General features: G+C 53.9%; 12 protein-coding genes across 12 annotated transcripts; 5 read left to right on the forward strand and 7 right to left on the reverse strand.

Annotated features, from left to right (window-relative positions):
- Positions 1-1,677: 1,677 nt before the first annotated feature.
- MSY001_0678 (uncharacterized protein) lies at positions 1,678-3,451 on the forward strand (the record flags this gene model as incomplete). The annotated part of the gene is made up of 2 exons (XM_018885752.1): positions 1,678-1,865; positions 1,900-3,451. The coding sequence occupies 2 exons, from the start codon at positions 1,678-1,680 to the stop codon at positions 3,449-3,451; spliced, it is 1,740 nt and encodes a 579-aa protein (XP_018739294.1).
- Positions 3,452-3,587: 136 nt separating this feature from the next.
- On the reverse strand, positions 3,588-4,078 carry MSY001_0679 (uncharacterized protein; the record flags this gene model as incomplete). The annotated part of the gene is made up of 2 exons (XM_018885753.1): positions 3,588-3,631; positions 3,754-4,078. The coding sequence occupies 2 exons, from the start codon at positions 4,076-4,078 to the stop codon at positions 3,588-3,590; spliced, it is 369 nt and encodes a 122-aa protein (XP_018739295.1).
- Positions 4,079-4,280: 202 nt separating this feature from the next.
- On the reverse strand, positions 4,281-5,660 carry MSY001_0680 (uncharacterized protein; the record flags this gene model as incomplete). The annotated part of the gene is made up of 2 exons (XM_018885754.1): positions 4,281-4,477; positions 4,505-5,660. 2 exons carry the CDS (start codon positions 5,658-5,660, stop codon positions 4,281-4,283), a joined length of 1,353 nt encoding a protein of 450 aa, XP_018739296.1.
- A 306-nt stretch (positions 5,661-5,966) lies between these two features.
- MSY001_0681 (uncharacterized protein) lies at positions 5,967-6,535 on the reverse strand (the record flags this gene model as incomplete). Its single annotated transcript, XM_018885755.1, has 2 exons — positions 5,967-6,173; positions 6,197-6,535. 2 exons carry the CDS (start codon positions 6,533-6,535, stop codon positions 5,967-5,969), a joined length of 546 nt encoding a protein of 181 aa, XP_018739297.1.
- A 3,525-nt stretch (positions 6,536-10,060) lies between these two features.
- On the reverse strand, positions 10,061-10,382 carry MSY001_0682 (uncharacterized protein; the record flags this gene model as incomplete). Its single annotated transcript, XM_018885756.1, has 2 exons — positions 10,061-10,303; positions 10,338-10,382. The coding sequence occupies 2 exons, from the start codon at positions 10,380-10,382 to the stop codon at positions 10,061-10,063; spliced, it is 288 nt and encodes a 95-aa protein (XP_018739298.1).
- A 324-nt stretch (positions 10,383-10,706) lies between these two features.
- MSY001_0683 (uncharacterized protein) lies at positions 10,707-12,293 on the forward strand (the record flags this gene model as incomplete). The annotated part of the gene is made up of 1 exon (XM_018885757.1): positions 10,707-12,293. One exon carries the CDS (start codon positions 10,707-10,709, stop codon positions 12,291-12,293), a length of 1,587 nt encoding a protein of 528 aa, XP_018739299.1.
- Positions 12,294-12,902: 609 nt separating this feature from the next.
- On the reverse strand, positions 12,903-13,884 carry MSY001_0684 (uncharacterized protein; the record flags this gene model as incomplete). Its single annotated transcript, XM_018885758.1, has 2 exons — positions 12,903-13,799; positions 13,876-13,884. The coding sequence occupies 2 exons, from the start codon at positions 13,882-13,884 to the stop codon at positions 12,903-12,905; spliced, it is 906 nt and encodes a 301-aa protein (XP_018739300.1).
- A 156-nt stretch (positions 13,885-14,040) lies between these two features.
- Positions 14,041-16,320, forward strand: MSY001_0685 (uncharacterized protein; the record flags this gene model as incomplete). Its single annotated transcript, XM_018885759.1, has 1 exon — positions 14,041-16,320. One exon carries the CDS (start codon positions 14,041-14,043, stop codon positions 16,318-16,320), a length of 2,280 nt encoding a protein of 759 aa, XP_018739301.1.
- Positions 16,321-16,422: 102 nt separating this feature from the next.
- On the forward strand, positions 16,423-18,514 carry MSY001_0686 (uncharacterized protein; the record flags this gene model as incomplete). Its single annotated transcript, XM_018885762.1, has 2 exons — positions 16,423-16,464; positions 16,493-18,514. The coding sequence occupies 2 exons, from the start codon at positions 16,423-16,425 to the stop codon at positions 18,512-18,514; spliced, it is 2,064 nt and encodes a 687-aa protein (XP_018739302.1).
- A 135-nt stretch (positions 18,515-18,649) lies between these two features.
- Positions 18,650-19,101, reverse strand: MSY001_0687 (uncharacterized protein; the record flags this gene model as incomplete). Its single annotated transcript, XM_018885763.1, has 2 exons — positions 18,650-18,846; positions 18,888-19,101. The coding sequence occupies 2 exons, from the start codon at positions 19,099-19,101 to the stop codon at positions 18,650-18,652; spliced, it is 411 nt and encodes a 136-aa protein (XP_018739303.1).
- A 247-nt stretch (positions 19,102-19,348) lies between these two features.
- MSY001_0688 (uncharacterized protein) lies at positions 19,349-20,211 on the reverse strand (the record flags this gene model as incomplete). Its single annotated transcript, XM_018885764.1, has 2 exons — positions 19,349-20,146; positions 20,179-20,211. 2 exons carry the CDS (start codon positions 20,209-20,211, stop codon positions 19,349-19,351), a joined length of 831 nt encoding a protein of 276 aa, XP_018739304.1.
- A 174-nt stretch (positions 20,212-20,385) lies between these two features.
- Positions 20,386-20,680, forward strand: MSY001_0689 (uncharacterized protein; the record flags this gene model as incomplete). The annotated part of the gene is made up of 2 exons (XM_018885765.1): positions 20,386-20,431; positions 20,475-20,680. The coding sequence occupies 2 exons, from the start codon at positions 20,386-20,388 to the stop codon at positions 20,678-20,680; spliced, it is 252 nt and encodes an 83-aa protein (XP_018739305.1).
- Between the last annotated feature and the right edge of the window lie 3,556 nt (positions 20,681-24,236).

Below are 24,236 nucleotides of genomic sequence, written 5' to 3' on the forward strand. Positions count from 1 at the left end.
GGTTCCCACGTCCAGATGGGCCGCTGGATAAAAAACTCAGAGAGGGACCCATGCCCCTGATTGGGAAACTCGGTGCATGACATTGATCTAGGTATCGGTCTTGACGCCCATACAGTCCACGGTTGTGTGCGTCTCAGATATTCTTTGGGTGAGAAACCCTTCTCCCGATGACTTCCAGGAGAGTCAGGTATACACGAATCATCGGAGCCATCCGACCGCTTCCCGGAAAATATAGTAGAGTTGGGCAGCCATCGGCCCACATATGAAGGCATTCGGTTAATCACTTGGGCATTTTCTGGTACCACCAGGGACTCTACGCAGTGCTTCATAGCGACGAACAAGTCCTACCTAGTGGTCAGGCGTATCCCCACGAACACGGCGGTAATTCGGTCAATGCCAAGATAAGGCCACTTGGCAACCCCCACTAAGGGCTTATTTCCTATAGTACGTTGCCACGCGGCAGGGGCGCAGCCCCTACGATACGACCGCCTCGTCCCAAGGGCCCCGCATCTCACGCTTCCATCGCTGCGTATACCGCATCCATAGCGGACATAGGATCCCAACAAAGGCCACCAGTATGGGATGCAGGTATAAAGCCACAAGCCGACTATGGGGCAGCATCGCATATATGCTCACCACCAACAGAACGATTGTCAGGGGGATCGAGGCGCAGGGAATCTGGTAGCCATCCGACGTACACAAAGACCCGAATCTAACGTAGATCCGTGTACGTAGAAGAGGGTATATCGCAAACAGCTGAAGGGCCACAAGGAGAAGAGCAAATACATCCAGATCGAGGCGCAGGCGGCTAGATAGGACCACACTAGCGCACATGCCCATATTGAGGCTGATCGTAGAAGTAAGCTGGGACAAGCAAGATGCATTCATGCGGTAGTCTGCAAAAGCCAGGTGTCCACAGAAAAGCACGGCTGCACAGGCCCACACACTGTCGCTGGTGGTGGCCTCGCTAAAAGTGCGCACCACAGGAGACAAGGAATATAGCGTAAACGATAAAACAAGAATGCCTGGTATACTCTGATTGAAAGAAAAAGGATAACCAGCGCAAGCGAGTAGGCCCGACACGGCCACGCTGGTCCACACAAGCACGGACGCATCGACCGTGCCAAGATACAAATGCACGAAGAGCGCGACAAACAGCAGCACTATACACAAGTGCTGCAAAATGCTCATAGAAGACAGAGCAATGGATAGAAACCGGGGAAACTGGGCCGTGGTATTCGTGCGTAGCTGACCAAGGAACGAGGCATCCACGTAATTGTCGGGAAAGGGTTGGCGCCGCCACAACACTCGATCCCAGCTCGACTTAGCAGTGAGTTCTTGGCTTGCGATGCCAGAGCAGACCGGCATCGCGCCAGCTCACTCGTTCGTTGCACTAGCTCCCACGATGAGCGATCCCCACAGGGATCCCTCGAACGTCGCCACCGCCCCTGTGCGCCAACCTGTCCGGTTTCGTAATAAAGACAGCGTGGCTGATTGGATGTGACGTATTCGGGGCGGAAATAATTTCATCTGTCTAAGAATTTCCCTAATGTACATAATCTGATTGCACAAAATCCATGGACGCAGCCCAGTGGACCGATACGTTCCGCCAGCGGTTGTCTGGCTATCCATCACAAGGATCGGGTCCCGTGGATCTCGGGTGTAACACCTGTCAAGATGTCGAGCGCAACGCCAGGACCCATTCCTATCGTAAGGGCAGGAGATAATGGACAAGTGAGTGCGAGTGAGGGCACTCCTCTTGCTCGCCAAGGCAGCTCCGGTAGCTACCTGGGACTGAGCACCAGCCTGGGTGGCGGTAGCTTTAAGGAGGCTATGGCACTGTCGTTTGGCAAAGATGTGGCCGAGTATGTGAATGACTGCCTCGAACTAACGATACAGCTTCCTCGAGTACTCACTAGGACACTTCTCGTCGTCGACAGACTCGGATGCGACGACGATTGCAACACCCTCATCAGTCCGCCTTGAGTCCACATTTTGCCGCAATTTTTCGTGCTGTGGCCGTGCATTGGATGATTTACATGACCTGCTCCAGCACTATGAGGAATGTCACGTCCGCTTCGAAGATGACGAAATCGCAAGTATGATCACGGATGAGGAACTGGAGACCTCTAGTTTGGCCTCCGACGGAGAAGCCGGAACCGAAATAAGCTCGTCTGCGAGCATTAAGTCTCTGGATTCGACAGAAGAGGAGGCCGCGCTTAAGAGAGGGCGCTCCTTGACGAAGGCCGGTACGCCAATGGTGTCCCCAGCCGACGAAAATTTGGAATTCCCCAGCGCATTTGAAACGGCAATCATGCGCTCACCATCCGGAGCCCGCGGGAAAAAGCGCACATTCGGTCAGCATGCCAATGGCTCGACAGCCAACCCACTTTTCCGCGCCTTGGTGGAGAATGGGGGGCGGCACCCGCTAGGCATGTCGAATGCCTTTGCCTCTCCTTTTTCCAGTCCGAGCAGCTCTCGCGCGGGTACACCCACGCTGGATTCTGAGAATGAGGCCTTTTTCGGGTCAACCACGCAGACCAGTATATTCTCGAACCTGTCGATTCGTCCGTCGGCAGCTGAGGAGCAGTTGCCTTCGTGCGCACCTCCTAATCTATTCTTTCCCTCTGCAGCTGCCTCTCAGCGACCGTCAAAGCGTGAGCGCTTTACTGCTACAGCAGGTAATACTTCTGCCAACACGCCGGCTTCTCCCGCCGCATCTACGGCGAATGTTTCGTCTGCAGCGGACAATACAGCGGAGCACCGACCTTACAAGTGCCCTGCACCTGGTTGTGACAAGGCTTATAAGCAAATGAACGGTCTCAAATACCACCGCTTGCATGGTCACTGTAACCAGAATCTTCGCAATGTCAACGGTGTCGCGGCTAGTACAAGTTTGGATGCTGTCGAGGCAGCCAATAAACCTGTGACGCCTGAGAAGGGTGCCGCGTCAACTAGCGAATCGAAGCCTGATTCATCCGCTCTGGGCAGTGCATTCCCGCCGTTAGGCGCCGAAGATGCAGCGAACAAAGGCCCGAAGGGTCCTGACACGCCTAGTAAATCTAACAATAATGTGCCACCCGAAAAGATGTATGTGTGCCAGGTGGGAAATTGCGATAAGCGTTACAAAAATTTGAATGGTCTCCGATATCATTACCTGCACTCGGGTTCGCATGGACTCCTGGGGCTTCAGCTGTTGCATGCAAACGGAGGCGGCGCTAGTGCCAAGGCGGACAGTGTCAGCGGACGACCGCCCGTATCCACGGACACATTGACCCGTGAGCAGATTGTACAGGCCGCTGCTGCCGCACAGGCCCTGCTGAACCAGCAAAATGGCACCAATTGTATCAAAAATCAAGGAACGACGAACCCCAATTTATCCGCGTCTGCTTTCCTGGCGTCAATTTCTCACAATCCTATGTCAATGACAAACTCAGCGAAGCCTGCCTGAGTTCTAACGTATATGTTAGGTTTTCATGTTTCTTGCCCGAATTTGACTTCGACGACCGATGTATTTGTAAAGGTTGGGTCTATGTAGGTAGTGTATGGAGCGTAGACACTTCGTTTTCACTCCTAGTTCGGTACAATTATTGAGGACACTTGGCCGAAATGATCTCGATCCAGTAGTTGTCTGCGAATGAGTTGCGCCTTTGTACGTACCAGGATCCAGAATAAAGGCTGCCCAGTAAGCATGGTACACGTACCGATTGACTTCATCTTCCCGTCTGCATGTCAGGAGAGGAGAATACATACCTGTGAGGCGCTTCTGGAATTTCACACCCAGGCGCTCAAAGCGAGCACAAGCGGCTTCAATATCATCCACAGAAATGGCAAGATGACCAAAGCCCTGGGGCTGAGCATTGCCGTTGTGGTAGTGAAAATCAGGATCATTCTCAGTTCCATGGTTGTGGGTTAGTTCCAAAAGAGCCTCGCGTTCACCGCGCGAGGCGTCGCCTTGGTGCTGGTAACCCAGGAAGTAGAGGGTAAAGTCTGACATGTCCAGCTTGTCGATTAGATCCATACCAAGGACGTTTTCGTAAAAGTCCAGTGAGACCTTCGGGTCCTTGACACGGATCATAGTGCTACATGGTGAGATATAACGATGCGTACTGGTTGAAACGGTAGCTAGCAGTCTCTATACTGTCAGCAAAAACGACACACCGTTGGTGGCGGGCATGGCTGTCGTAGGCGTAAGGCTATAGAGAGGCGTCGTGCGCACGGGCAAATTGGCCCGGGAGTTTCACGTGCATCGAGGGAAATTTGTCAAGACTTTGCTGCACCTACGGCTGTACGGACATATTCTGCATTTGCTCAGCAGGAGCTGCCGAGCTTGAAGCTTCAGCACTTGGGGCGGCCTTCTTGCCCTTGCGCTGTTTGTATTCAAAGCCAGCCGCCTTGGCATTTTCAGCAGCCTCTTCGGGGGTCTCAGCTGAGCCTCCTTCCTCCTTCGTAAAGTAGGGCGCAATCATAGGGTTCACTGGTGTCAATGGCATAAATTACATACACTTCTTGGTTTTAATCTTCTTGGCCTTAGGCTCTTCCTCGGGGTATGCTTGAGCCTTGATTTTTCTGAACTCCTCCTCAGAAGCCATCTTCTGGATTGGTTCTAGTAGCGTGTTCAGGGCCTGGGCGACAGCAGGCTTTAGATCCGCTGGATGCACCTTTCGGTCTTTAAAGTCCTGAACCAAGTCTTCGTACTTTGAATAGAAAATTGGGCCACCAAACTTCTCTGGGCGCATAATGCTAAAGAGTGTGCCCTTGGGGGCCTCCTCCGCCACAAATGAGCGAGAGCAGCCTTCCTGCTGGAGCCCATCTGGGTTCATTTCGAAGCGCATACGAGCAATCGGCATCAACACAGACCCCACAAAAGCGAGCACACCATTGTTTTCAATTTCGCCCTCCATGCAATAGGCAGCCTTGATCTTCCGGGAGATATCGTTCGGTGAGTCCAAGAAGTCAATCTTCGAGTCAACATCCGACGACGACATCTTGGAACCATTCATACCAGGAACCATAGCATTCATCAGGTGTGAGCGCTTTTTATAGCCAAGTTTCGGCAGGTACTGCTCAGCGAACGTGAAAATTTTGCGCTGGTCAACACCACCGAATTGGAAGTCCACGTCCAGGTATTGTTCGTCAAGCGCCTGTAAGCCGGGGTAAAGGAGGCCACTCAACAAAGGGCTAGCAACCTGCTTGACAACCTCGGCACCAGCCTTCTTAGCATCATGCTCCGTAACGACCGCAGCGAGACGGTAGGCATCAAAATTATAATTTTCAGAAAGTTGGTACGAAGAACCCAGCACGAAAGTGAGGCGGTCTGTCGGCACGCCGATAGCCTTCATAACACATACCAGGATCTTCTCATAATAGATAGCGCGGTGTTTCACGAGCTCGATAGGCGCCTTCATGTTATCGAGGAAAGCATGAATGTCAGCAAACAGCACCTTGACTACCACGCCTGCGCGCAAAAAGTCAGCGAGTTTTGTGAGAGGCACCATGTAGCCGACGTGGGGGCGACCCGTAGGTGCCGTACCCCAGTAAGCCCGCACTGGACGCTCATTTTGTTCGAGGATCTGTTTTATGGCATCCCCGCCAAGCACTTCCTCGATGCCTCGGGTAATCAATTCGTAGCGCTGCGCCGGCGTCCAAGCCTCTGTCATGAAGTTGACGGATGAAAAGACGTTCTGTCAGGGAAGCTTATGTAAGTCGATGAGGGTGCGCATTGAAGGTGCACGTAGCAAGAAGGAACAGTCATATTATTGTACCGAGGTGGCCAGGAGAGTCAATCTATGCTACAGGCTTTCCTTATAGAGACACACTGAATAAGATACTAGACGCGGAAGCGCGATGAAGACCCCCGGTTGAACAAGAGGCGCACGATATACACCTGTCCCAGAGAAATACAGACGATAAATAGACCCTCAATAAAGCTGTAACGGAGGATGCGGTGGCTAGTGTTAGTAGGGTCAGACATACCGAGTAAGCTCGACAAGTGAATATCCTTGGTTCTCGCGCATGCGGAAGTATCGCAGGGTGCGCTCAATGGCCGTCAAGTCAGAGTCAATGTTGGACATAGAGTCCTCCACGGGCGTGGATTGCTCACGAAGGAGCTTCGCCTTCGAGAGTGGGAGCTCCAAGCGCGGCTCAGACTCAACGGTGATGTCGAAGTCGATCTTTTATTAGCAAAAGTACGTACGAGTTTCTCGCCATGTGAACTGTGCTGGTTATGGAAGCAAAACCGGTATTCTCCCATTTCATTGCCCGTGAACACAAAGTCCTCTTGTGAAGACTTGGTTCCTTCCAAAATAATGCGTTCAGATGGTGATACGACAGAGTAGTCGATATCAAAATTACCGCCCTCTTGCACGGCAAAGTAAAAGCCCACCTTTTCGTATTGTTGGTCGACCCATGTATAGAAGCATGCTTCCTTCTGCGAAGGCACCCGTGTGGACAGCGCAGCTGCATCCACACGATCCACTACAAAAATAGCAAGAAGAATGCTTGCGACCAGCGCAATAGTAACTTGACGAAGCATCGTTGGGAACAGCATTGCCTATGGTCGATAGGCCGTCCGAGCGGATCGACACAGCACTCCTCGATCACGTGAATAACACGGAATGGCTGGCTACAAGCTATGGTACAAAGCGCTCTGGGTCAGACGCGGGTGAGAGGCCACGAACAGCCGAGACAAGTTGATGGAGCTGGTGTGAGGTAACTATACGTACGCCTTCGGCTGTAGCAATGCTCCAGACCTCGAATTCAGAGGTCTCTTCATCAAGGGTGCCTCTTCGCGCAAGGGCATGCGGTCCTGCCGCCTTGACTCGTGCTTGCTCGCGGAGTCCCAGTTCACGACTAAGCTGCTGAGCAATAGTGCGTCCAGGGCCAAGACAGACAAAGCGTTTCACACCTTGAGATACCAGGGTGTCAATCGTCTTGAGCCAGCAGACGGGTGTGTTCAAAGATATACGCAAATCGTGTCGGATGTCGTCCACGGTTTTGACTTCACGGCCATCGACCGAAGAAATGAGCCGCATTGAGGGCGAAGGCGGCTGAATCGGAAGCACGTCCACTACTTGTCCGTACGCGTGAGCCGCATCGTTGACAAAGGACGTGTGATATGGACCAGAGACAGGCAAGTTTACAGCTCGTGCGCCCATGCCCCGGAATGTCAGCCGATCACACGCATAATTCACGCCCACTGTTGTGCCGGCCAATACAATTTGTACCTGTGAGTTGACATTGGCGGTTGCCACGAATTCCTGGGGCGCGATGCCTGGTACAGCGCCTTGTTCAATTTGCCGCTGAAGCGCCTGGACCTCCTGCAATGCGCGATCCAACATACCCGGTCGCAGTACCACAGCGCTAACCTGCGTACCACGCCAGTGTGCCTTCTGCGTTCCATCCTTAGCGGTCTCTTCAGTGGCGAATTCGAGCTGACCGCCCTTGCCGCTGGATATATTGGCAAAGCCCCATGTTTCAAAAATGCTGGCAGGCCGTTCGCAGCCTTCTGGAAATAGGACGGGATGCTGCTCGAGACATCGCGCAATCTCAAGGCCTCTGTATCTCACAGCACGTAGGGCATCACAGAAGAGTAGAGACCTTGTGGCAATCAAGGAAGCAAAGACACCAGACCCATGACCAGCCGCCCAATGTATGTGGTCTTTGATCAGGTCCACGCCAAATTCACGGCGCAAGACTCGCATGAACGAGAGTGTGACTGTAAGAATGGCTGGCATGGCATTCTCAGGTCGTGTGAGCTCCAGCTGCGATCCACCAAAGACCATGTCGGTGAACCAGCCAGGTCGACGATTCAACCCCGGAGGACTGACAAGACGGTCGAGGGCCTGGCCACGTAGCAACTGTTGTTCAAAGGCATCGCGCATAGGATGATCAGGTGCCACTGCCACTGGATGTCCCTCAATGAAAGAAGACAAGTAATATTCTGCCTCCTCCCACACCTCACGAGCGGTGCTGTACTCATTATAGAGATCATGTGCCATGGTCACATACTGTGATCCTTGACCGGGCAAGATCAGAGCAGTAGGCTTGCGCTCAATGGTGCGACCAGCATAGCCTTCACCAACACCAGCTGCATTTCTGCCAGCTAGGGGGGGCGCGACGCCTGAAGAGACCCATGAGGAGGCATTGAACGAGGAGGACGGTAGTGAGAACGTTTGGGCCTCAGGGAGAGGCCTGTCTGTACCGGGCGCAAGTTGCCTGCGGCTCTCAATTTCCTTATTCGTTTGATTTTTTCTTTCAGGAGATCGTCGGCGCATGCCATAGTTCATAACGGTACCTTTGCCCTCACGCGCACGCACAAACTGTACAGGGTTGGCTCGGCCGCTCACCATAGATGCCGTCATAGCCTGCGAACGCGACCGAAAAAGATTATCGCCATCATCTTTTGTTGAGAAGCGGCGGAGATTGAGGCGCTGTTTGAATGCAAAGACGGATACTCGCCGAGATAGCATCCTGTCCCACGACCCCGGTGTGTGGGGCAGACTGGACCGGATGGCCGACCTTCCCCTGACGCACGTGGCACTAGCACTTCACCCCCACCAATGGAGAATGCGCTGGGGCCCCCGCAAACGGGGCATGCCAGCTATGGGGAGGTCCGCTCTCCATCTCCAGTATGGCTAGTGAATCTTACCAGCATGTTTCTAGGCATGTGCGTACTGGCTCCTTTGTACGTGACGATCGTGTGCTAAGGCAGCAATGCGATGGTCTATTCGATTGAATATTTTCGCGACGCGTTTCGCGGCACAGTACTGGAGCAAACGTTTGCCAGTGGTTTAATCATGACGTTCAATATTGTGGCTGTTATTTGTACTGTGCTCGCTACGATGAGCGGAAGCAAAAAGCAAGTGTGTACCGCGCTACTCACTGGCAGACCACACCATCGTTGCAAATCCAGCGCACGTTGCAAGCCTTTCTAGGCGTGAATGTCATGATGCTAGGATCCATCCTGGTGCTAGATATCAGCGCTATTCATCATCCCTATCTTTACTTTCTTTTTTTATTGTTCTCGTGTGTAATATCCGCGATGTTACAGTCATATCTGCAAAGTGCCACGATGAACTTTTGCACACGACTGGATATTGGCGGTAACGTTCTCAGCTACATGCTATTGGGTCAGGCATTAAATGGCGCTCTAGGGAGTGTAGTGAACCTGATAAGCTCCTGGATCGCTGCCCAGTACGGCACACATACACGCACGAGCACCCACTATCTTCAAAATAGTCGGGCGACCACTGCTGTATACTTGTGGACTCTATTCCTGCAATGTCTGGCGCTAGGTCTGCTTCAGACCACACTGCGTGACCCTGTTGTGAAGGGCAGGATCGAGGCGTGGATGAGTCAATCCTATGATGCGTCGACGGAGGACGAAAATTCGCCCTGGTCTCGCATCGTCGCCGTTCAAAAACGTATTGTGCCATGGAGTGCGAGCATATTCGGCTTGTTTCTGGTCACACTGACTGTATACCCTGGACTGACATCGCGTGTGCGAACTCTGACACATGTACCCTGGTTGCAGAATCCCAGTGTATTCGTTGCGTGGCACTTGGTAGCAATGAATATGGGTGACCTAGTAGGCCGGCGCCTGCCCCTGCTACTCCCCTGGCTCAATGTGCGCAATAGCCGCATCGCCGTGGGGATCACACTCGTTCGTGGGTTGTTCCTACCCGCCATACTGGCATGTCATGTGCGGCCTGACCAAACAAAAAGCTTTTCTGACATCACCTTTTTTGCCCTTGTTTTTTCACTCGGACTGACAACAGGACTGCTGTCAACGTCCTTCCTAGTGTCAGGCTCCCAGAGTGTGCATGATTCCTCGGGCGTTTGTCCGGAAGATGTGATGTTGCTCAATGTGCAGCAAGAGTCACAGATGCCAAACGTGTGGGCAGACGAAGATGCAGCAACGGCCTCGATGATCCTGGCATTCTGGTTAGTTTGTGGGCTAGCGAGTGGCGCATTCGCAAGCCTCGTCGCGAATGTGATTATGGGTTAGGGAATGCATCCATATTCCAAGCTACGCAATATGTGGGAAGAAGAGGAACGATTATTCGTCGTCGTAGCCGGACACAGCCTCGCGAGGCCCCGCGGGCACTGGAGTCAGTCGTGCATAGTACATACAAGGATACGACACAGGAATGCGCTCAGCGGGCTTCCAGCCCATCTGCATGCGCATTGGGGGCACGGTCAAGACAAGGGCAGGGCCTACCGGTGTCAGTATAGGAGACATACCAATCGCGCCGACAATGATCGAGAAGAACACCACAGGACGCTCATGAGCCGCTTTGCGCTGAAATGTCAGACTCGCCACTTTAACCACATACCAGGTAATGGACCGTGTTCAGTAAGGGCCGCGTAATTACGGACATGGCTGGTTCGGCGGAGACGGAGTCGCCGTGCTGACCTGAACGGCAGCTGAGCATGTGGCACGTGGGGCCATGTGGGGCCACATGCGCCGGGCGGGCGATCGTCACCCAAACATCTACAAGGCGCATTGTCGGCGGGAAATTTTCCCTGGTGAACAACTCTCTCCTCCAAGGGCCCGAGTTTCGTGCTCTCGTCCACAACAACACCGACATCTGGACCTGCCGTGTTCAGCGGCTCGTGATCGCGTGAGCGAGCCTCCCACGCGTTGGCATCCTATAACACGACTTCCATTTCTATTGATGCACTCTGACATGAGTTCTCCTTTCATGGACGCAGCAGAGCCGCTCACTTCGCCTTTGGACTACTTGGATACAGCTCCTGATTTTGGCTCACATGCATTTGAAGATACGGTGGCAGGGTCGCCCGTGTTTGGTCACGTAGGCACAGCTCTCACGCGCACCCAGTCTGAACTATTCCCTTCGGATCTGCCGACGAGCTTTAAATCGGACATTAGTGTACCAAGCCCGTTACAAATGAGCTTATCAACAATGCATCCTGATGATTTCACCGTCAGTCTCGATGGCAGCTCGTCAAATACCAGTTCGAGTTCTCATGCCAGCTTCAACAAGCTGGCAAAGGATATGACACCACTGACTTTAGCACACCCCCTGGGCCTGAGCAGCGGAGATTCTGACAGCGAACATGGAGAACATGCGTTTCTACGCGATACTACAGCGGATAAGCGGGATAATAGCGCATCGAGCGATACAACAAAGCATGCGTCGCCACCTTGCACACCCCTACAGACAGGGTCCTCGCTGCCAGGCATTATGCCGGGGCATGTTACAAATGCCTCTCCGACACAAGATTCCGTGCAGCAGATGCAACATCTGCGTTTGAACTCGCTTCAGTCCAGTCCCATGTCGATGAAATTCCCAGACATGTGGTCAGAGGCTCACACCCAAGCACCCATCATGTCGCCGATACGCAATCTGATCCCGCCGAGCTGGTCAATGCTTGGTTTGCAGCCGGGTACACCCAGTCCTTTCACACCGCTTGGCTTGCAAGACAGTTCTATATTCGGTATTCCAGGTGTGCAGCCCGGTGCATACCAGCCATTTGTGGACCCCTCGAGTACGCAAACACCCACCATGTCCCCCCGTGACTCTGTGGCATCAGAGCGAGGCTTTTGGGCACCCGTTGCCTCGGCTCAAGGCCCCACGTCGATCATGCAGACATCTGCATCAATGATGCCATCGACCCATACAAAGAACATGTCGCCCGGTCGCCGGCGCTCAGCTATGGCGGGCATGCCTCGCAAGGCCCAGAGCACGCCGCACTTCCAGAAGGTCAGTTATGAAGCAACGCCGCTGGCCTCTACGCCCCACTCCCCCTCCAAGTCGCGCTCAAACCCCAAGACAGTGCGTCGTCTTACGAGTCAGAAGCGCATGTCCGTGCAACCCACGGCCACAGCCCCAGAACCGACGAAGATGCAACCTGGGCGCCTGCGTATGCGCGGTTCTATGGCGGCGCTGCGAGAGGCAAATGCGATGCAGACTTCGTCCAAGAGTTCTCCAGCCACCCAGCGCAAGCCTATCACGCTGAGCTTTGTCAATTATGGTATTGAACATGCCGAAGAGCTCTGCTCTGCTGTCGCACCGAGTGGGAGCTACAAAGTACCATTGCGTGGCTTCAAGGACTCGGACGACGAGGGTGAGTCGCAGTCAGCCACGCCACCCGCCACACAATCTTCTGCCAGTGCGTCCGGAGAGTCGCAGACACCACACAGTGGCTATGCGAGTCATCAGCCAGGGACCTCTAAAGAAACCTCGGCACGACATGAACCTAAACTGCGCCGAGCCACAACTAATCTCCGCGACTTTGTCGCTCATAGCACGCATACGATGACATGACTGTAGATTCACTCAGATTTTGCAAAGAAAAGATCTAGAGATGCGCCTGGGGCACGTCCAGACCCACTGTTCGCGCCGTCGCACGAATGCGCTCCTGCTCGGACATGCCGTAGAGCGGGTTGTACATCTCCATCAGTGATGTGTGAATGCGCTTACTCCGAAGAAGAAGCTCCATATCGGCCAGTATTTTGGAACTCGTGGGCACATGCTGGACATAGAGGTCCACCATGTCTACCAGTGAGCCAGACAGGGTATCCTTGTGATTGCGCTGCGAGTCAGTGTGGCCAGGAGAGCTGCCTACCGTAGAGCGGAGCTCATGGATTACTTTGTCGGCGACATGGCGTGCAGGAAGTCGGGTCGCTGCAGCTTCGAGAGACGCAAGGCTGAAAAGAGCCGACGCCGATGCTTTCTGCGCCACCGTCGACATGAGTCGGAGACGAGAAATCGCTGGTTTTCAAGTTGTGGAGGCAGTCCGTGGCACGGCCCGGCCAAGCGCCACAGCGGACCAGACAATGCTGCGCAGCAGGCACGGCTCGTGGGCGAGGCGTCAAAGTATGTCACTATGAGATCCCATGATTCAGGCGTCAAGGCTAAGGGTAAGTAGACGAACTAGACGTACTCGCTGATACATTCCCATGCACCCTTCAGGTTTTCCTTCCAAAGCGACACCTTGCCGTCGCCGCAGCTGACGGCCAGTACGTTGCCGCTCAGGCTCCAGCTCACGCGCCAGACCGTGTCGGGGAACTTGGAACGGTCTTCAGGCTTCTGGCTTGGGAGAAGCGGCGTGCACTTCCATGGCTCATGCACACCGCTTTGTGTCCACACGAGCACCGTGCGGTCCTGTGACGCCGTTGCTAGGTACGTGCGAGCGAGTCCGACGCTCGGCGCGAAGGCCACATCACGGACCCAGTCCTTATGCTCCTTCAGTTGGTCGACCTCCACGTATCGGTTGAGCTCATCGTTGAATTCCCAGATCTTGACGACAGTGTCGCAGCCCGCCGTAGCGAACCGACGGGTAATGGGTGCATCCGGCACATCTGACGCCGGCACTGGCATCCAAGATACAGCGTTGCAACCCCCGGCATGCGCGGTTACAAGGTCTACTGACCAGGAACCGTCCTCGTTGAAGGTCAGTACAGACACACGGCCGTCCGTCGAGGCGCATGCCAGTGTGGCCCCCAGCTCGTGGGGCGCCCACGCGATAGAATTGACCGACGCCGAGTGCAGGGCATGGTCCTTAATGCGGGTCCAACCCGTAGCGGAACCATACGCACCGCTGCTTGCCTCGTTTTTCCAAATGAAGACCTTGCCGTCGTACGAGGCACTCGCCAAGATAGTACCAAACGACGGGTGCGCCCAGGCCACCTGCCACACGGGACCCTCATGTCCAACAAGAGTCTCACCTGCTCCAACAGCTTCTCCGTTTTGCACATCAAATACCTTGACGGTGCGATCCGACGAGCATGTGGCTAGCTTGCTGCCGTAAAAGTCTAGCTGTGCATCGTGCTGCCAAGTCAGTCGTTCTAGCACATACCACTGCATCCTCATGGAATGTCTCCACTGTCTTTGTATCGGCACTCACACCAGCCATATTATCAATGGGCTCCTGTGGGTAAGACGCTCGGACGCACCATTCGGCGGGGGGTGGGAGCGGCGGGCGACGGCCACGACGTGTCGCGGCCCTCCACGACTCACGTGACTCAATGCACGACGTCTGCAGGCGTCGCCCCTTTGCCGCTTCACAACCATGTCGGTGTCAGGGCCCTCCGCCTCGGCAGGCGAGAATCCTTACTTGGCACACCGGAAAGACCAATGTGCTCAGGTCGATGAACTTAAGGGACTCACGCGCCGGAAAGTGTCGGGGGCCGAAGCTCGGCGTGTGCTCGATGGGGAGATGAATCCCTTTGCCGCCGGTGGTCCGCGCCCCTTTTCTAAGGCATACAAAGACATTTTGGCTAAGCGCAAGGAGCTGCCCGTGTTTTCACAGATGGACGAGTTTTACGAAAAGTTTAACAAGAGTCAAATCATGGTCATGATCGGTGAGACGGGCAGTGGCAAGACGACTCAAATCCCACAGTACGTGGCACTTTCCGATCTGCCTCAACTACACAAAGTGCGTGGGGCGGACGGTGTTGAGGCGCCGCGCATGATTGCATGTACACAGCCTAGGCGTGTTGCTGCCATGAGTGTCGCAAAACGTGTGGCGGAGGAAATGGACCTTACGCTCGGCAAGGAGGTCGGTTATACCATCCGTTTCGAGGATATGACGGAGCGCGGCACCACGCTAGTCAAATATATGACGGATGGTATGCTTTTGCGTGAGGCGATGAATGACCCGAATCTCGAGCGCTATAGCACGGTCATTCTCGACGAGGCCCACGAACGCACGCTTGCCACCGACATTCTTATGGGTCTACTTAAAGATGTGGCAAAGCGACGCCCTGATCTCAAAATTATTGTCATGAGTGCCACGCTGGATGCTCTTAAGTTCCAGAAGTATTTCAACAATGCTCCGCTCCTGAAGGTGCCAGGCCGCACCTTCCCTGTGGAGACTTTCTACACCCAGGAGCCTGAAAGGGATTACGTCGAGGCGGCAATCCGCACGGTACTGATGATCCACCAGGCTGAGGAGCCTGGTGATGTACTGGTGTTTCTCACGGGTGAGGACGAAATTGAGGATGCTTGCCGTAAGATTCGCGCCGAGGGTGAGAAACTGTTGGCGGAGGAGCCAGACTTGTGCGGTCCTTTGAAGGTGGTACCCCTATACTCGTCTCTTCCACCGGCGCAGCAGCAGCGCATCTTCGACTCGGCGCCTGAGGCGGCCCGTCCGGGCGGCCCCCCTGGCCGTAAAGTTGTCGTGAGCACAAACATTGCCGAGACGTCGTTGACGATTGATGGCATTGTGTACGTGGTTGACCCTGGGTTTAGCAAGCAGAAGGTGTACAATCCACGCATTCGTGTTGAGTCGCTACTTGTTAGCCCTATATCTAAGGCATCTGCGCAGCAGCGCGCGGGTCGTGCGGGTCGTACGCGTCCGGGCAAGTGTTTCCGTCTGTATACGGAGAGGGACTGGGCTAGCGAACTGATTGAGCAAACGTACCCTGAAATTCTGCGGTCTAATCTGGCCAACACGGTGCTGGAGCTCAAGAAGCTGGGAATTGACAACCTCGTTACGTTTGACTACATGGATCCGCCAGCACCTGAGACAGTGATGCGGGCATTGGAACTGCTGAACTACCTCGGTGCCTTCGACGATCAGGGCCACCTTACGCCGCTGGGTGAGATTATGGCTGAGTTCCCTCTGGACCCGCAACTGGCAAAGATGCTGATCGTATCGCCCGAATTCAAGTGCTCGAACGAGATCCTGAGTATTGCAGCAATGCTGTCTGTGCCCAACGTATTTGTGCGGCCGAGCCAAGCATCACAGCGTCAAGCAGCAGATGCTGCACGCGCCGAGTTTGCGCATCCAGACGGAGACCATCTAACGCTCTTAAATGTATACCATGCGTATAAGACCAACTGCCCTGACATGAAGACGGGCAGCGATTGGTGCTGGCAAAATTATCTGTCACATCGGGCATTGATCCAAGCCGACAATGTCCGGCAGCAGTTGCAGCGCACAATGGAGCGTTTTGACTTGGATCTGGTGTCTCTACCTTTTGAGGATAAGCGCTACTACACCAACATTCGGCAGGCCATTGCGTGTGGCTTCTTCATGCAGGTGGCTCACAAGTCGGCGGGCGGCGGCAGCCGCGGCGCTTACACGACGGTTAAAGACAACCAAATTGTCTCGCCTCATCCGTCGACGACACTGGACCACATGCCTGAATTTGTCGTGTATCATGAGTTTGTTCTGACCTCCCGCAACTTTATTCGAACTGTAACAGAGGTCAAGCCTGAATGGCTCCTGGAGTTTGCTCCCTCGTACTATGATCCCCGCACACTCGATGGAGAGCTGAAGCGAGTCTTTGAGGCGCTCATCAAGCGTCGCAGCGAGGGTCGCCAGAGCAAAAAGGCCCGCAGGTAGACCAAGCCAGGCCCTAGGCCCGCGCCCAGGGAATAATTCCAATTGTACCCCATTCGTCGCCGACGCACCTGCCGCGTCGATCGTGGCTCGCGCGTGGCCACAATGGCATCCAACAGCGATGCGCATGCATCCGCACGCATCAGCGTACGTACTCGCGGATCTCATACGAGAGTTCTATACCCACTCCTTTACCATCTTTTCGTCGCTGCAAAGTATCGCAGCAGCTCAGGCAAGCCAGTCGAAGCCGGCTGATGCCGCGTGGTTGGCGGCGGGCCCTTCGGTGCAGACGATGCAGTACTATCACCGGATCGGAACCCTGTACTGCGAGGCTATCCAGTCGTATATGCGTGCGCTCGAGTCTCCTCAGTCGGAAGAGACAGAGTACGAGCGCCACGTCCAGGAACTACACATGGTCTTTCATCTCGCGCAGGTGCTCTATTTTCCCGAGGATGGCAGCGGTATGGGGGTTGTCGGCGAAGAGCTGCTGCACTGGCTCAATGCGCACGACGTAGCTCCTACTACTGAGCAGGGTCAAGCCATCGCGCAGACACTCCCGCCCCATGCCCACCCTGACTATTGGGATTACATATTTCGCTGCGTTCTGCGTGGCTTTTACGGGACAGCGGCTACTGTTCTGCAATCCTACGTTGAGAATCCCTTGTCGCCAACTTTGCAGAGTATCGCGCGCGAAACGGTACAAATGCTCAAGAGTCTCCCGCGCTCAACGGCACATGCGACGGAGCAGTCCTTCTTCTCGTCTCACCGTCATTGGCTTACATCCGTGCGCGTATTTCTCAGTGGCTTTCAGCGACTCATGGATCAAGTCGAGACCGAGCTGAAGGGCCAAGTGCCCTCTCCCACCGATATGCGCCTGGAGCTAGAGGCACAGTTCCACTGCCTTTTAGAACTGTTTTGTGGTGTGAAGGAGCGCGTGCTCGAATTCTCGGAGGACTGGAAGGAAGCCCTGTGTGCATGGGGTACGCTCGTGCAGCCGGCAATGCGGCGTGATGACCTCCCAGAGGTCCTACAAATTATCACCGATTCCCTACCGGTCGACGGCACACTGCAGCGTGAAAGCATTTTGTCAGCTCTGCTGCGTGGCGATCTGGTCCAAAGTATTAAGATATGCCAGTCTTTCGATGAATGGCTCGCGACTCATCTTGGCGACTACTGCGACAAGGCTCAATTGTTGGAGGGCACCGAAGTCGATACTGAGGAAGCAGTGCCGCTGATGGAGCAGATCCTGCGCACGTGGGCCGATACGCTGCTGAGGGAAGAACGTCTCTGGCGCATGGCCGTGTCGTATCTGAATGTCATTGACTCGCCAGCGGCTCGTGCACAGATGCGCACCATCCTTTTCGAAGTGCCGCTGCTAGATACTCCCATAACGGGGGAAATGTCGGAGGCGGATGCTCAATTTGAAAAAGTGGAAGAAGTGCTGAATGCATGCATTGAGTATGGCATGGATGATGAGGTCCGCCTCATCTGTCGTCGACTGGGACATGATCTAATGGAGCGCCAGAAATATGGCCTCGCAATTGCCTACAGTGTGCGAGCGCGCGATGCGCGGCAGGTCCGTGCCATTGCTGATCGCATGCTCCATGACTATGTCGTGATGGGGCCAGACCACTTTGTCGCCAGTGTGAATACGGTGCCGCGCGTCCTGATTGATGATGCAGCTGCCTTGTCCTCCGATCAAACAGACGGGAATGTTTTTTCGGCGATGGTACCTTCGGCGAACATCTTTTCCCAACAAACATTTGCTCCGCTGGTGTTCCATTTCAAGTACCGTGACTTCCATGAGTCTTTCCGTCAGCCGGAAACTTGGCGCGACGCGGCTCAGATCCTTGTCGAGTTGCTTATGAGCGATGTTACACCCGAATCTTTTCTGAGTGTGCTGCTTGTCGACGCTTTGCCTTTTCTGGAGTCACCCACACTTTATTTCACTGTATCGGAAACCTATGAGCTTCTGCGGATTACAGAAAAAGTGGCGTCGGTGGCGGAAACCAACGAGAGCACTGAAGCGGCCGACTTTTATTTCCACTGGCTCGAGCAATTGCTCACTCATAAAGAAGGCAAAGACAGTCCAAGCGTCTCTGGCCAGCGCAAACTAGCGCAGGAACGCATGTCGGTCGTGCGCCTGGCCCTGTCTCAATACCTTTCACGTATCTTAGTCGAACACCAAATTCCCTAGCAAATCGTAGAATGAGCATTTGCATGGTATGAGCACAAGTTTCTAGATACCGGCCAGCGAACTAGGGGCAGCAGGCCCTATATAGTACTCCTGTGCGAGCGCAGCAAAGAAACGCATTTTTGGAAGAGGCCATATTTAGACCACAGTACCCGCGTTCGACGCGATACGCGGCCACAGGTCCGCGCACTCCTTCGCGACGGGACCAGTGATGGCACTGCCCTTCATCTCACCCTTGGGGTTGACAATCACGCCGGCGTTGTCCTCAAAGTACAAGAAGACACCGTCGCCACGGCGCCATGGCTTGCGCTGGCGGACAATCACAGCGGGCATGACTGCATATGTTAGAAAATAAAGCATCATTAGTTAAACATACCCTTCTTACGGAGCTCAGGCTTGCCCTTCTTCACGGAGGCGACGAACATGTCTCCTGCCGAGGCCGCCGGCAGGCGGTTCAACGAAGCACCGGCACCAAAGACAGCAATCACGTACAGGTTCTTGGCTCCCGAGTTGTCAGCACAGTTCATGACGGCGCCGACGGGAAGACCGAGCGTCATGCGGTACTTGTTACCCACGGAGATTTTGCTCATGGTGCTTGCTAACGATGGTAGGGGACCAACGAGTCGGCTTCGTTCTTGGACCCAACGGTGGCTCACCATGCCTTAGAACTATATAACACGTGACTACTATGTTAGTAAAATTATGGAGGTGAACACCAGTTGGCCCCTTCCACGTGGCTAGGCTGCGTGGTACTGCGGCGCACAGTCATGGCACACGAGGTACGGCAGTTGATGCCTAGATGATGTATACTTGGTGGTCATAGGACAAAAGATGGTATCATTTTCGAATCAGACTGAGAAATTCTTCACGAGTCTTGGCACGGTCACGGAACACACCGAGCATACAGCTCGTGACGGTCACAGCACCAGGTTTTTGCACACCGCGCATTGCCATACACATGTGTTCGCACTCCATTACAACAGCCACCCCACGCGGGTTCAGCGCCTCGTTTAGAGCCAGAGCCACTTGTCGTGTTAGACGTTCTTGCACTGAAAGACGCCTCGCGAAGGTCTCGGCGATGCGAGCAAGTTTGGAAAGACCAATCACCATGCGGTTGGGAATATAGCCAATATGGATCTTACCCTTGAAGGGAACGAGATGATGCTCACAAAGACTGTACACCTCGATATCACGGACAATCACCAACTCGTCGTGGTTCTCGTCGAAAATAGCATGGTTAATCACATCACAAAGGCGCTCCTCGTATCCTTTCGTCATCCATAGAAGAGCTCGTGCATAGCGCTGCGGGGTATCTTTCAGTCCTGCACGATCAGGGTCTTCGCCCAAACACTCGAGGATTGTCCGTACGGCCCCAGCCAATCGCTCTTCGTTGGCGGCAGACTCCTCCGCCGTGTAATTCACACGGTCAAGAGTTGATTTAGCAGGCCACCCCAGACCATGCTTGTTTAGAACAGCAGCAATAGGGTCTCTTTCATCAGAGAATCCGCTGATCACTGTCATAGCCCCAGTGGGTGTGCCAAGACCACCCCCCTTTTGGTTGGCGCTTACCGACGAGCTCATGGCTGGGCTCGGAAGCGCCGTTGAATCTGCATCATCATCTTCATAATGACCATCCTGGACCTGTTAATGGACCCATCATGACTTACCTCCAGCGGGCGCTTTGTCCCTCGCTCCGCCATCTTCGCCAGGTCGTGAATTTCAGGCCGACAGATTGTGTTCAGCGCGCAAGCCCGCCGACCTGCTTTGTCATGTTTTGTCATTCATCTATGCGAAACGTCGTTGATTTCATTGGCGCATATACAACGACCCGGCTACGTCGGCCGCCCACGGCAAGTCCCCACACTACCATCACCATGTCTAAGTCGATTACTATGGAAGAGGTGAAGCAGCATACTTCTCGTAAGTACTCAAGATGCACTCAGTTTCTCTAACTCTCTTTCAGAGGACTCTGCCTGGGTTGTAATCAAGGGTGACGTTTACGATGTCACTGATTGGCTCGACCAGCACCCTGGCGGCAGCAAGATCCTGCTGAAGAACTCCGGCAAGGATGCTACTGACAAGTTCGAGAACTACCACCCCGAGAATGTGTTGAAGGATGTCGGTTCGAAGTACAAGATCGGTACTCTGGCGGACAATCCGAAGCTCTGATTCACTTTCACAATTGTTCGGCATTGCATAGGCCCGAGGCGATCTGTACTTCGTTATAGTATCTAAATTGATCGTTACTTGGCTCTATGCAATTTTCATACTAAAATGATTCGATAGACATAGGCAAATGTCGGCCCGCCTATCGTGTCATCGACCTAGTAACCTAGGCTAGTCTAATCGGTTTAGAGCCAGCCGACCTTGGTACATGACGCTTGCTCGCGGGGTTTCATGACCAATTCTGACTAACGGGCGGCCCCGACACGAGGGTGGAGCCATAATGTGGGCGACAAAATGGCTAACCCACTCCCACAGCACCCAAACTTGTGGACTTCACAAAGCCAAGCTGGCCGCTCTAGTGTGCGCGCGGAGGCAGTGTCCGTTTCATTGCTGATCTACAACCTGGTGGAACGCCTTTGTTGCTCCTAATCTCTATCTCCCGCGCTAGTCGGCCTATTCTTTATTTTATTTTTTTTCTATACATATACTTTTTGAGCGGGATCTATGGCGCACCACCCATCGCCGGGACAGGGTGACAGCTGCTTGAGCGATTCTCTTGTCGTTGATGATGGATATGGCTACGTTCCTCCACCCCCTCTCACAATCCCCTCCAACTCTGTCCAAAGTACGCCTACGGGCAAAGTCGATCTGGGCTATTTAGCATCAACTGGCCAATCTTCTACCTCATCACACCGTCGCCCCAGTTCGCCCTTGCGTCCCGTCAAGCCGGATCAAACCACTACTTCTGATATGAGTAATACAGGCTTGGTGGATCCGGAGGCCTTAGGCGCACTTTCGCCTGTGCCGCCAACCTCGACTCCCTCTGCTCCGCCTGCGGTATCAGCGACTGTATCACGCTCTAACACCCATCCCCGACATCGACTACCGCAACCGAGTCCTTCTACGCTGCAAGATGCGTTTGTTCCTGTAACCAAGCCACCACCGACCGAGACAGTCTCGAATTCGTTGCATGAGGAGCAGCTTCGATGGACCTTGGGTGATTATATGGTGGGCCGCACGATTGGGGCGGGAAGTATGGGCAAAGTCAAGTATGGTATATGCAAGTCGGATCAACGCAAAGTGGCGGTGAAAATTATCCCTCGGCATACTAGTGTAACCGGTGTTCTGCAGCATGGTCGAGGCAAGCCCAAGCATCCGAGTCATGCGGCTACAGAAGCAGAGATGAATGCTGCTCTTTCGCGCGCGGCCTCTAGAGATGCTTCTAAAGAGGTTCGCATTGTACGAGAGGGAAGTCTACAGATGTTGTTGATGCATCCTTACATTTGTCGCATGCGCGAGATGATTGTGCACACTAACCACTATTATATGATCTTTGAGCACATTAACGGCGGCCAAATGCTCGATTATATCATATCTCATGGTCGTCTGAGGGAAAGATCCGCCCGAAGCTTTGCGCGTCAGATCGGCAGTGCCTTACAGTATTGTCATGCCAACAATATTGTTCACCGTGATTTGAAGATTGAGAACATCCTTATTTCGAAGTCAGGAAACATCAAAATCATTGACTTTGGGCTCTCCAATCTATTCTCGCCCCAGGGTCATTTGAATACATTTTGTGGCTCGCTTTACTTTGCTGCACCCGAGCTGTTAAATGCGCGTGTTTACACGGGGCCTGAGGTGGATGTATGGAGTTTTGGTGTGGTGCTTTTTGTGCTCGTGTGCGGGAAAGTGCCGTTTGATGATCCATCCATGCCTGTGCTACATCAGCGCATCAAGAGTGGGATAGTTGAATACCCTGCGTGGCTAAGCTCTGAGTGCAAGCATCTCCTTTCAATCATGCTGGTAACAAACCCTCATCAACGTGCGTCTATGCAGGAGGTCATGTCTCATCCTTGGATGATGAAAGGATATGATCAACCTGAGCCGACCTATCTTCCAGAGCGCGTGCCTCTACGTGCTGGGCATCTAGACAGAAATGTCATTGAGAGGATGACCGGATTTGAATTTGGACCGCCCGACCATATCGAGCAGCAGCTCGAAGTAATTCTACGCAGCGATGCCTATCTCAACGCTGTGGCTCACCATGACCGTCTAGGAGATCCGGCACTGGACGAAGCGCCCGCCTCAGCAACAGCTTCCCGCCACCGCATGTCGTTACCACTTGGTTTGCCATTTTATCGTCGCAAGAAGGATTCAGATGACTTGGTCGACAGCAATGGCCCACCCGGCATCAAAGGACCGGTGCATCCTGCGTACGGCTTTCATCCACTGATCTCGGTCTATTTCCTAGTCCGAGAGAAGATGGAGCGTGAAGCCATAGGCATGGAAAACCTACACTCCTCTGACCTGCTGGACCGTCCTAATACAGCCCAGCCATCTCACTCGCTTTCTGCACAAATAAACAATGTCCTTGTACCTCCCGAAGATGCTGCTATCACTGTAACCGAGGTAGCAACTCTGGAAGCACACTCCCTGCCGACCTCCCCCGCGCCACTGGATATACCCAACCCAACGCTACGCCTACCAGAAAAGTCTTTGGTATCGTCTCGAGCCACAGACGTAAATGTGTCACCCGTTCTTCATTCCCCTGTGCATGCACAGTCGTTTGCACCTCCTGAGTCCGATTCACTACCGACGCCCGTATTTGAGTCACGGCAAAAGTCACAACCTCACGGTCTCATGAAAGGCCCGCCTCGACCCCGTGCCAAAGTAGAGGAGCTGGAAAACAAACTTCTTACAAGCAGTATCCAAGAAGCCAAGATTCGGCGTAGCTCGACACTCTCACGTCCAAATGCACTCCAGCGGAGTGTCAGTATGCATCATACACAGCAGAATGACTTGCAGCCGCGCGCCTTTTCGTCAGGCGCCGCAAGACCTTTGCCTTCACTCAGCACAATCCAATCGGAATGCGCTGTGTCGTGCAAGTCATCGCAGTCCATTTCACCCGAGACGGAAACGCGCTCTATGCCTCCGGCAACCCCGGAACAAGGACTCTCGCATAGGCTTGGGTCAATGTCGGTAAAAACGCCTGTGCAGTCGACGCTACCGACGGGGGATTTAGGAAACATGCAAGAACCAGGTCGTGATACTCCTACGTCTATGGCTTCTCTTTCTTCCCCTGTGGCAGACCTGCCTGTGTCTCCACCCATGGGAGACGAAGCGACTTCCAAGCCAGTATTCCTCAAAGGTCTCTTTAGTGTGCAGACGACTAGTCGCCGTCCCCGAGCCGTCATTCGTTGTGATTTGGTCCGAGTATTGGAGCTGTATGGAATTCAGCACAAGGAAATTCACGGTGGCTTCGAATGCATCTTCCGTGGTCAACTATGTGATATGGAGCTCCCAAGTTCTTCTTCGTCACCTACAGGCCAAGCTGTCCACGAGACAACGCTCACGTCTCATACACCGCAGGGAGACAAGGATGTTTCTTCGCTGATTCCTCAAGATGTGAATGAATTGGTCGCTACGGGCGTGGGGGATGTTGATATTTTCCGCTCTACCGGAGCTCCCGATCCGGTGTCTCTGGCCCCTCCCCCTGAGGTAAATGCACCGACGAAACGGGAATCAGCCACGATGTCTTCGACCGACGTTGAAGTTTGCT

This window comes from Malassezia sympodialis, genomic scaffold (genome assembly GCF_000349305.1).
Source record: "Malassezia sympodialis ATCC 42132 genomic scaffold, msy_sf_3, whole genome shotgun sequence".
Lineage (NCBI taxonomy): Eukaryota > Fungi > Basidiomycota > Malasseziomycetes > Malasseziales > Malasseziaceae > Malassezia > Malassezia sympodialis.